General features: G+C 34.7%; 1 protein-coding gene across 5 annotated transcripts in view; it reads left to right on the forward strand.

The window, feature by feature from the left end:
- CACNA2D1 (calcium voltage-gated channel auxiliary subunit alpha2delta 1) overlaps nucleotides 1–12208 on the forward strand; it is a 373282-nt gene that overhangs the window by 264119 nt on the left and 96955 nt on the right. For all 5 annotated transcript variants that reach the window (XM_066182787.1, XM_066182788.1, XM_066182784.1 and 2 more), the window contains exons 8-10: nucleotides 8775–8844; nucleotides 9677–9727; nucleotides 10813–10912. In XM_066182787.1, coding sequence (XP_066038884.1) covers nucleotides 8775–8844; nucleotides 9677–9727; nucleotides 10813–10912 — 221 coding nt within the window. The remainder of the gene's footprint in view (nucleotides 1–8774; nucleotides 8845–9676; nucleotides 9728–10812; nucleotides 10913–12208) is intronic.

The raw sequence follows: 12208 nt of genomic DNA on the forward strand, positions 1-12208 counted from the left end.
TCTTTTTAATTATAGACATAATTAGGATTATAATTGTTAATCAATGTTTCATTAAAATACTGCAATGGGAGACGTGTTATTTTCTCTGTAGCAATTACTAATTTAACAAACTTTAAAAAAAACTTTGTAATTATGTGCCTTTTACCAGATACCACTTCTCTCTTTGTTCATTTTGTTGGGGCTTTTTTTGGTGTGGGCTTTTGTTTGTTTGTTTATTTGTTTTGGGAGGGTGTTTCTTTTTTTAGTTTGTTGGGGTTTTTTTCTGGACTCCAGACAGCAGACATTTATTTGCAGTTAAATATGATACAGGAGGCTTTCTAGTTACAGTAATAAACCTACTTAAGAAAAATCAGTTGCATGGGGTTACTGAAATGAAAATGCAGTCCTGATTTAGATGAATGTTTAGCAAAAAGCTGTTTGATCCGCAACACTGACTCAGCTCTCTCCGGGAAGTGCACTAAATAATAATTTTCCCAAGGGTTGTACTAGGAAGGGCAATATTGATAGGGAGACTGATAGTTTCCAGATTTTAGCTAGTGAGACACAAATATCCGTAACAGTGGCATGATGGTGCATGATTCAGCATCTTTTATGAGGAAATGCTGAAGCTAGGCTCAGTGGGACAGTATTTGGTCTGCAGTGACCAAAGGTCTGAAGGTGGGAATGTGCCACACTGAGTCAAGATCCCAAAAGCTGAGTCAATTCATTACAAAAATAAAACTGAGAAAGAAATACTGTCCTGTCCCCCGCTGTTCCAAATCTTCCCAATTCTACCTGGAAATTTAACAACAGCCTGTGGGAAGTTCAGCTGAAACCTTGTGTTCACTATGCGGTATTTCTGGCAAAAGAAATACCAGTGTCTGCCAGTCTTCCAAGCTTCTGCAGAGATCTGTGACTTCTCTCTGTTGTCTTTGTGGAGTCTTTTTCTTGGGGGTCTTTCACAGAGGAGAAAGCAGAGTCCAACCTGCAGCTCCACACCCTTCACTTATCACATAACCTAGACACATATACTTGTCCTTTGATCTTACCTGTATTAGAGAGGAATTCTTACTTCACGTATATCTGATCATGTCTTAATCATGTACAAAAGTGTTTTGTAAGTTCATCTGCTGCCGCAGCTTTAAGATGTATCTGTTTTATTAAACAGGATGAATCAGAGTTTTACTGGAATCCTTAAGACAGCCCCACAGTGTGACTGAAGGGGCAACATGTGCTGGCAGCTTTTCCCAATGGACAGCCCTGAATGCTGTTTTCTTTCTTAAATACTACAAAGTTCTCCAGTTTTGTTCCAGGAGACTTCATGTTCTCAGAGACACCAGGATTGTTTTGTGCTATACTCCATGTCATATATATGCTGCATGGCATGTAAACCACAAATTTTCATCTGCAAAACACTTCTGGGTAAAAAACTAATAAAAACATCATTGTCCTCATTTTGCAGGTAAAAGAAACATGTATAGAGAGATAAAATGGCTTCTTCAGTGACCCACTGAAGGTTAGGTATTCAAGCCAGGTGTATGCATAGCAACAATTTTTTTTTGTATTGAGTGTGCGTTTATGTTCACTAAATCATCCTTAAATTCAGTTTAAATATCAGGAGGTCTGGCAATCTCTTCTGGATGTTTGTAGTATCAGTACTGGAGAGTACAGTGAAAAGAACTGTTGTATTCTTCCTTTTCTTTACTGTAGACTTGCCTTCTACTTAGTCTTCCTTTGTTTATCTATATAATAAGTAAGTATAATTTGATGGAAATTGTAGCTGATCAAAGAAAAAAATATCTTTGCATTACTCATGCCAGTGTTTTACTAGGATATTCCTATGGAATTTGAGCTTATGAGATATTAAATAGAAAAATTCACAAATAAAGAAAGCAGCACTTCAGTGATGATTTTCCAGAAAAATTATCTTGTCCCTAAACTCTTCAAACTTTTGAATTAAAAATATGAAGAGAACAGAGCTATCTGAATAAGGATTATTTCTTATCCTTCATTAAAATAAAAAAAAGCAAAAAAACCCTCCAAAACCCTGTTTCCAGATGTTAGTGAAGCAAGTTTCAGATTGAGCATACCCTGCTTAGATAAATTAATAATAGAAGAGCTTTAAAAATCAATTTCTAATAAAATAAAATGGTATCCCTCCAAATGAAGAACTTGCTGTGCACTGCTGCTCTTGTGTTAACAATTAATGGCAAGCAATAGTGGTGTGGCCATGATATTGAACTTGCCAGAGAAAGTAATTACTGAAGCAGACACTAAGAGAGTGGGAAGCCTAAAAATCCATACAAAATGAATCAAAAGCCTTGAAAAACTGAGGACTTCACTTTTCTTTTTGTAAAAGGTTTTATATTTTATAGCTGTTAGTTCCTGTTAACAGCTCAATGTTTAAAGGAGCCTTTAAAGTACATAAACAAAGTAAAACCACAAACACTTTCCTAGTAATGCAGCTTATAAATTATCAATTAGTGCAATTAGTGTGTGTGAGTCGGATACTTCTACTTTTTCATAGAAATAAGCCTCTTTGAGTGCTGTTCACTTCTTTCCTTCCCCCCCCCCCCCTTTGAAATCTGGGAGGTAGGATCAGGATGATTTGGATCTAACCATACTCATCATAGAACTGTTGGTGGAAAAGACCTTTAAGATCAGTAAGTGCAGCCATCAACCCAGCACCATGTTCACCACTAAAACAGATCCTCAAATGCCACATCCACACCTTTTTTGAACTTCCAGGGATGGTGACTGCCACTTCCCTGCACTGCCTGTATCAATGTTTCACAACCCTTTCTGGCAAGAAATTTTTACTAATATCCCATCTGAATCTCCCCTGGAAAACTTGAGGCTGTTTCCTCTCATCCTGATCCCTTGTTACTTGAAAGAAAAGATTGACACCCACCTCACTACAACTTTGTTTCGTGATATGAAAATTCTTGCAGTAAGTTCAGTTATGGCTCATTTTTCAAAACCCATGTGCTGAATTTTGCAGTTACACAAGCAGATCCACCGAGTTACAGGATAACATGCTATTTCTAGTAAATTAATGAAATTACATTTCACTTGCTCACCATGCCTTTGTGCTGAAATGCATGCCATCTCTGTGTCTTTATGATACAGATTTAAATCTTCAGAATTTGCTTTTATAGGAGAAAAATGAAAACCACAAGAGACCAAACAAAACGGCCTGTTGCTTCTTCTCAAGCTCTGATACCCCAGCCCTCTCTGGGGACATGGTTGCTAGTCCAGGTAAAACTAATGCAAGCAACAAAACTTTTAGGATGAAATTCAGTTTATACGTGCAGAAAGAGGAAATGTTTTCCCCTGAAATAAGATAACAGATAGAGGTTCATTTTAAGTAGCAGAATGCAGTATGTATTGCACATTCTAATCACTGTAGGGGTTTTTGGTACATTGGGACCAAAAATCAATAGATTTGTTTGTGTATGGCCTATTCCCATATCAAATCTTTACTTAACTGACTTGTGATAAAACTAAGTGCAGTGTTGCCTATAACATAATTACCCATTACCACATGGGTAATATATCCTAAAAAACCTCAAGATTATTATCCTCTCTTTTCTGTATTGTGATGGTGATGTGAAAGTTACAGAAGACATTGCACAGACTTGTCTATGTTAGATAGATTTTACTTGAGCACATTTTAAGGTCTTGGCAAATTTCAGTTTCTAGGAGAAAAAAAATCGTAAGGGAATGGCTGCATTCAGTCCTGACTGAACTTGTGGTGCGGTAGCACAGAGTTGCTCAGTTACAATCTCTGTCTTGGTAGGATGGTACTAACCAGTTATTCATCCAAAGCATTATTATGATACAGATATCCTGAATACTAGTTATAGCAGTTGGAAACACTTCTTGATGATTAATTTTAGGGTCTTTTAAAGTAATGGCTGTTTTTTATTTTTAGTTACTATGTCTCACCTTTTACTGATAAACAGAAAAGGAATTCTACACAAGTGCTGCTGCTACACTGAAATTCAACTGACTTTTTTCTGAGTAGAAAATTGAGGAGTATCACATTTCTCAAATAGTCTGGGCTATCACATTTCTGAATTCAGTTTTTGTTTTTGTTTTGTTTTGTTTTGTTTTTTTCACCCAAGTTCACTAAAAGAATTATGAAATATCAGCAAAGTATATGCTGTAACTTGTCCCTTTGCTCCATCTGAGGAAGACCCTGCTGAATCTGGCTCAGGGAATTGAATAATGCATGGTTTTGACTGTTTTGAATATCCACATGAATGTTAATTTGAGAGATAGAAAGATAAAATTTGGAGTTTGAGTCAAAATAAAATGATGCAGTCTGGGATTTGATAATTGGTATTTGTTATCTATCTTATTATCAGCTTTTAGCCTCCTTTCTCAAATGTGTTAATAATGTAAAGGGATGTAAAGCTGTTAATAATTAATCTCTGCCTCTCTGTTCCTTGCACATGCATACCTAACCAGTAGATCAGGGCAGAACTTTCAGGAGAGTTTCCTTCATGACACTCACCTATGCCTCTGGAATCATCTCATGAATTCAGAATGGGATGTTGTATCCAAGGTCTGCCTTTCCTAACAAATGTGTTCATTTAGATTCTACACTTTAACAGTCTTTGCAGTGAATTAATTGATTCTGCTGGTAATCAACAAGCGTGAGGATTTCTACTCTAAATGTGCAGAAATGACAGAATAGCATGGCTTACTCTACTTGAATTATATCCAGTCCTGTATCTCAATAATGCAAACAGAAGTGGGAGGGATATCAAACCCAGTGAATAATTTATAAAGTATCAAATCTATCCACATGCCAAACAAGGAAATCATCAAAAGGGAGTATGAGTAAAGCCTAATGTGTGCACCAGAGAACTCTGCAGTGTTGACACAGTTCAAAGATACTCCTATGCAACAATGAACTGTGGTGAGGCTGATTTCTTGAAGATATTGGTAAGCCAGGTTCCAAATCACCTTATAAAAATGTATTAAACAATAGATTATATAAACAAAACTGTAAATCTCAAAGTCGGCGATCGGTTTAGGTTTTTGAGGGAAAAATGTAATCATATTTTTGTGGTTTTCCTTTTGCTTTTATTTTAGACCACATAATAACTTTTGTCAGTAACATATAAGCCAGTTTCCCCAAATGCCTTTATAGTGTGTTCTGTATGTGGACCAAAAAAACAACACATCTCTTTCATTGGTCTCCATTCGTTCTGATTTTTTCCTGTATAATTATAAATGCATACTTACTTATTTTTGTGTAGAAAGTATTTATCATCTTCTAAAAAGGTTGTTTTAAAACTATTAAATCAGGATGAATTAAAATTGATCAGTGGAGATCAAATATCATAAGGGAATTTCAGTTTCCAATAAAAACAATTTCAATAAAACCCATAAATACTCATAATATTACTAAAATCAGTGAATACATTTAAGGCCATTCAAAGCCACCTAAAATTACTTGTTACTCCAGAGTAACACATAGCGACTAGGATGAATGGGTAATTTAGTCATAATAACTCTTGAGGTTGAAGAGGGAATTCAGCACTTTCGTGTGAATGAAATGTTAGATACTAAGGGCTGAGTCCTTATTTACGTTATGCCTTATTTATGTAGAGAGCCTTGCAGTGGCTTTGTACTTGATTATGTAAATTGTTGTAGAAATCATCAGAAAGATCAATACAACAAGTTTTCCCATTATACATTATATATCTTAATTAATATATGATCCAGCAGCCATTAATATCCTATGATAAATTGTCCGGTCATGGAAACTTAAGCATGTAGAAGCTTGTTATACTTTTCTGGAGAGAAAATAATATATTTATTAGGAAAACAATATTTATTGACATGTGGCACAGGGAATAGTGGTTTAACAACATGGTAATAAACAAAGGATTTTAAAGATCTCCTCCAGATCTCCCTGAAGCTGCTGACAGTCATTGCAGGACTGTGCATACTGAAAAAGCCATGCTAATGAGCAAAAAGTAGAATTTAGTTTTTGTGTTCACCACTGTGTCTATCTACCCAAAAGAAAAACTGTGTTACTATTCAATGTAATCTCCAGAAAGACCAGATATGCTGTAAGTAGTGTGCTGAGTGGCTTCTGCTCAGTTTATTTTGTGTGTCATTGGACTGTTATTATAGGTTTTAGCCTAGTTCTGCTGAATGGCTTCCTTTCCATTGTTCTTTTTAACCTGCTAATATAGATGTAGTCAAAAAGGGACAATTTGGGCCTCACTGCAATCCAGGCTATTACTGAAAAGCTATGGTAGAACTCAGTCCAAGGCTTAGCAGCTCAAAGTTTTAACTGAAGGAATTCTGTTGTAAATGTTTGAAAAAAATTGTCTTCACATCATTCATTTTACTGTGTCAACTAGAAGTTTTGAGCATCCTTTCCATATTAAAGAACAAAACCAAAGAAAGAAGGAATTTTTAAATGTGTTGTGGTTTTTATTCCAGTTAAAAACACCTCAAGTGTTGTTATACAATCATTTGGTACTTTTGGAAATAGTAGGGAAATTTTCAGGCATTTCAAATTTAATTTGCTATTTAAATTTCAAATTTAATTTGCTATGAAGTGTTTAAGTCAGTATAAATTTTGCCTCTTCATGTTTCTGAAAGGTTTGCCATGTGCTGTTTGGTCTAAAGGCCCCATTTCTGGAGGGCTTTCTGTCGAGAGGACTGATGTTGGCCCCAAGGATGCAATGAGCTTACCTGTCAGGTGGTATTACATTAACATGTGTTTGTAGCTCTCAAATTTTGCAGAAAAAAGTAGCTGAATTATTTCCCATGCTAAAATGAAAATCTTAACCCATATTTCTGTAAATGTTAGTTCAGCACTTAGAAAAATTACCCTGTAGTTAAAAGCAGGATGTGAAGGTTGGGATATCAGATGAATTTTAGCTAAATGTTCCTATGATGGTTTTCAGTAGATACTTTATGTTAAGATAGAGGACCATTCTGTCATTCCGTCTGTAGAACATTGATTCAGTTTTAAATGATTACCTCTGTCAGCATCCACTGTCACAGTAGTATATGAAGATGCTGTTAGAAGGGCCCTTCTTCAGCTCCTGCATTCAAATTCTCTTTGAACCAGCATCCCTTTGCTTTACAGAATGCACTTAAGGAGTTGAACTTATCTTTCATGGGAAATAAAGTAACATTACCAGTGTAAATTGAATTTTCTCTTTTGTTTTGAAATATATCCAGATGAAAAATTGAGATAATTGTTTGTTTTTGAAGGATATCCTAGATACGTGTCAGTTAAGAGGGACGTATATGGTAGGGCATAGCTTTTTTACTGTCACTGAAAAGACTGAAAGTTTTGGCCAAGATGTGGCAGCCCGGGTCAATATCTGGATTTATATTTGCTATTTTACCTAAACCACTCATAATACAAACTGAAATTAACACATTTCATGCAGGTTTTGCAGGTCTCAAGGAATGTGGATTTTCAGATGGAATTCCTGTGGAAAGGATAGCCTTGACAAAGACAAAAAAATCCATCATTGAACATGTGCAAACCTTGTAGGCTTATAAAATAGTGATACTTAAGCTAGAATTTTGACATATATCGGTCTTAAAAAATTTAATTCTCTCCTTTCTGAAAGTTTCAAATACTTTTATCCTGTCAGGTCCCAAAGGACCTGTCAGGTGGTCTAGTCTGCAGTCACAGACAATACTGGTATAGATTTTGAGGTTCTCCTATTATGAAACAATACAGAGTGCTCTCTGTGCCTGCTAAATGTGTACTGCTAAATGTGGGTTAAAGCTTAAAGTTGCAGTGAGTGATAGGCCAGCTCATGGTTTGGTCTCTTAGGGAAGCATTCATTCTGTAACATCAAAAATAGGCAGCTACTCAAAGCTGATGATTTTTTCTATATTCATGAGTGGAGACATATTTCTTCCATTTTGTCCTAGGTGTATGGTTTTTCAGGAATAATCCTGAAGCTGGCTATATAGTTTTTTATTTCTAGACAGAAAAATGATAGATGTCAGGAAATAGCTCCCCCAAGGCTTTTGACACACAGTGAGAGAACAAATTGAGGAACATTATGTCATTGCCTGTAACTTTTCACATTTTTATTTGCTTTCATTAAGCTGTCACATGGTTTGGAAAAGCTCCTTTTGCTTTTCAGTAAGAAAATAATTCTCGCCCTTTCTGAAAATTATGGTAAAGCCTAGATTCAACGCTTTAAAACGCTCATCATTCTTAGCATTTTCTTTACAGAGACACAAATATTTAAATCTCTTTTTTTTTTTTTTTTTTTCAGAGAATATGCTGCTTTCATGTTACTTTTCTAATATGCATTTTTAGGTAAAGCTCTTGAGTCAGTGTAAATTATTTAGGCTCATAACTGAGATACCATTATTATATGCAGCAATAATTAGCTCTTTTTTAAATTAAGTAAGTTGTTGTTGAAAAGGTTGTTTCATTATCTGAGGTGTTTTGGTTGAATTTTTGGTTCCATTGAAATCAGTTTTCAATTATAGTCAGTACCTGTTTCTTCAACACACTTGGCTATACATATGCATATACGTATACGTGCACATACACATTTACGTATACACATGAATGCATTTAGTTTTATTGCATTTTATTATATGGTAATATATATAAGGGTGTCCAGCTATTTCAACAACATGTTACACACATACAGACTTTTTTATCTATATGAAATGTTGCTATTTATATGGTGCAAAGTCTGTGATATTGATTCATTACATAGTTGTAATTAAAACACTTGAGATAATTTATTATATTATTCCATTGTTTTTCTTTTTAGCTTCCCCATGGGTAGATAAAAGTCGAACTCCTAACAAAATAGATCTGTATGATGTACGCCGAAGACCATGGTAAGCTTTCTTTTTAAAGGTTTGTTATATATATGTATCACTTACTTTCTAGATATTACTGTAAAAATCTTTTTTTTTCTGTTTGTTTTTAATGGTAATTACTTTTAGATCTTGTTATTTTTTTTTAACTAGATAGTTTTTCTAAATAAACGATTTTCAAATTATACTCCTTGTTATGTAATATCCACTACAGTTGTTGTCCTGTTGGATTACATGGACTTTTCACAGGGTGGTAACACTCAAATAGATGTAAGACAGTTAAAAACTCTGGTTTTGTGCCAAAATCAATTATAATCCTAAGTAGTAGACTGAACCATTCTTCCAGACTTTTGCAAATATTTAAAAGTATGTCTCAGTGGTTTAGACCAGCAATAAAATCACTAGATGTGTAAAAGCTGCGAGAGCAGTGGGATTACTTCTCATGACTTTTTTTATGTAAGCCTCTCAAGACATAAAGCATATTGATACTTGGATACAGTTGGATATATTTTTTTCAAAGAGCTAAGTATTTCTGCCTAAGATGGGCTGAGCAATAATTCATCTATCATCAAGATCTTTAGCTCTGAAATAACATTCTTGATCTTCAGTTATGTGAAAGCAGTGAATTTTGATTAGTATAGCCTACGTCCAGACTACCCTAATGTGGTTTAGACTTAGATTTACATAGCAAGAGAGAAAATAACAACACTTGGGTTTTGTACCAGCTACAGCAAGAGGATTTTAGTTCAGCTAGTTTGAGTTTAGAGGTCACAGAGTGTTTTCCATCACACAAAAAAGCAAAACAAAACAAAAAAAATTTGCATATTTGTGTAATACCATTTCTTTATTTCAGGTATATCCAAGGAGCTGCATCTCCCAAAGATATGCTTATTTTAGTGGATGCGTAAGTGTTTAATGTCTGAATATTGATATTAGTGGGATAAAAGTACTTTGATACATTGAAAAAATATCTGTATGCTGAAATATAGAGAGGGGATTATAAGGTCCTTGTATGCAAGGTTCAAAAATCTTGGTATGAGCAAAATAAATTCATAATAGAAAACAGTTCCAAAAAGCCCAAAGGAAACATGAAAGTTATTTAAACTGTAAGCAAGAAAATGTTTTTTTTTTTAATTACATCAATATTTGTCTGTTTTCAACTTACTAATTATTGCAGCAATCAAGTGAATATTTCTCGTGTGTATGCCAAGATTTGTTGTAAAGCACAAACCTAAAAGCAAATGACTAGAAGCATTACAATAGATGTGATAATGACTTAATGAGCCTGACAGATAAGAATGTGTGTGGACTTTGTGTGTTTTACAATACGGATTTAAAAATTGCCGATTTTGGTTACTATAAAACATTGCTAGAAAGCAAGGAAAGAAATTAATAAAAGCTTACTCTCTGCATCAGCAAGGCTTCCATGGTGTTGGCTATGTTGAGGGACTGATGGGACCATTGAACCTGATGTGTCAGATTGCTTTGTGCTGAAAAGCTTCTCAGGCATAGAATTTGCATTTAATGCCTTTACACGTGGTGAAGTGCTTTCATATCAGCAGTGGGTTTTATCAACATTTGTTATTTCTTCACTTCAGCTTAGGGTTTGCCTTGAATCAAAGAGGCTGTCATTTGTGTCTCTGGAAATCCAGAGCTGGAACTATGTGTGTAGGAGTATAAAATGTTTAGATAATGCATTGGTTGAAGGTAGTAAACTCAGATTCCTTGAAAAGGAAATGAGTAAAGGATGTGGCATTATGACCTCATGTAAGACACAGGGACCTTTTATGCAAATTCTGGGCCTTCTTTAATAATTATAAATAGCTTAATAACACCAATCAAGAGTTGGAAAATTCAGGAATTAAATTGAAGTCAGGAATTAAATTAAATTTTAGCATGAAAGTTGGTGAGAGTTCTGGTGGATGTTCTGTATTTTATGTTTTACACAGTATTTGCTGAATTCAACTTTTCTATTTTGGATTTTTTTAGGAGTGGGAGTGTCAGTGGATTGACATTGAAGCTGATCCGCACATCTGTCATTGAGATGTTGGAGACCTTGTCTGATGATGACTTTGTGAATGTAGTTTCAGTGAGTATCTGTTCTTTCCACAAAATTTGCATTGTTGACAAAGCCAAAAGCAAACTATTTTTAATACCAGATGTGAGATATTTGAATGTTAAGCTGCAAAGAGGCTTAAAATATATTGCGTTTGTTTTCTTATGAAATAAAATTAGTGTCCTAGATTTTATATTATATATATATATATTTGAGTGAAGGGCAAAAGTAATTTAAATAAACTGCATAGCCAAGTTCTCCTTTCCAATTTCATTCTGTGGTCTGTATAAAACCTCTCCCATTTGATTGGTATATGCAAATTCTCTTGAAATAATTGCTGCTTCCCAGATTTTCTACGCAGAAGATATTTGGATTGCTCATGTTGTTTGATGCATAATGTCAGTAGATGTGGAGCCATATATCTGACCTGCCCAAAAAATGCTTCTGAGAAGCTCTACAGTTCTTTGCCATTTGATGGGTGGCAAAATATTTTTTTCTCATAATAAATAATAAAATAGAGGGAAGAATCAATGAAGAAGGTATGGGAAATTTTCCATTTTCAGGTGAACATCTTGGATATGAAGTTCTAACCTTGGGCAAAGCTTTTTGAGTTTCTTGGGTGGGGTTGGTTTGTTTGTTTGTTTGTTTTGGTTTTTTTAATTAAGCTATTCAACTGCATATTTTGATTCTAAGGATTTAGGATGAGAACACTGACATATTCTTAACAACAAAAGACAACCTCAATGATGAGTAACTGGAATGATTTTGGAAATAATTTTCAGCCTGTAGAGTCATGTTGTAGCCAGCCTGAGGGAGAATGACCTGAAATATAACTAAAAGAAGTCTTTTCTCAAACCACTTATTGCTTCATGGACTGCTGACAGTCTAGCTAGAACTTTCTGCAAGGAGCAGACGAGTGCTTACTGTTGATGATGTTTCCTTTGCTAAAGTTTTTAATAGGGCATAAGACAATTTTCCTTATTATAAATTGCAGTCGAAAAAAACAACAAACAACCCCTAATGTTTTGTATTATTGTTAGTAAAGGAAATAAGCTTCTCTGTAATGGCATTGCGGAGTTGAAATCTTCTTAGTTTCACTGATTAAAAAAATAAAAAAAAAACTTGTAATCCTAAACTGATGGAAATTGATTACTGTGTTCAGTGGATCTGTGCCAGCTTTCACTACTGGAGAATCTGAAACCGTACTACCTCTTGATTTGCACGTATTTCCAAACTCTTCTGTTAAATTTGCTCCAAGATGATTGGAAATAGTTTATATTAATGCTAAGCCTTCCTTAGGCTCTGAGTATTTTATTAGCTAAGGTTCAC

Source organism: Chamaea fasciata, unplaced genomic scaffold, assembly GCF_029207755.1.
Source record: "Chamaea fasciata isolate MVZ Bird 193981 ecotype frontalis unplaced genomic scaffold, bChaFas1.0.hap1 SCAF_5, whole genome shotgun sequence".
NCBI lineage: Eukaryota > Metazoa > Chordata > Aves > Passeriformes > Sylviidae > Chamaea > Chamaea fasciata.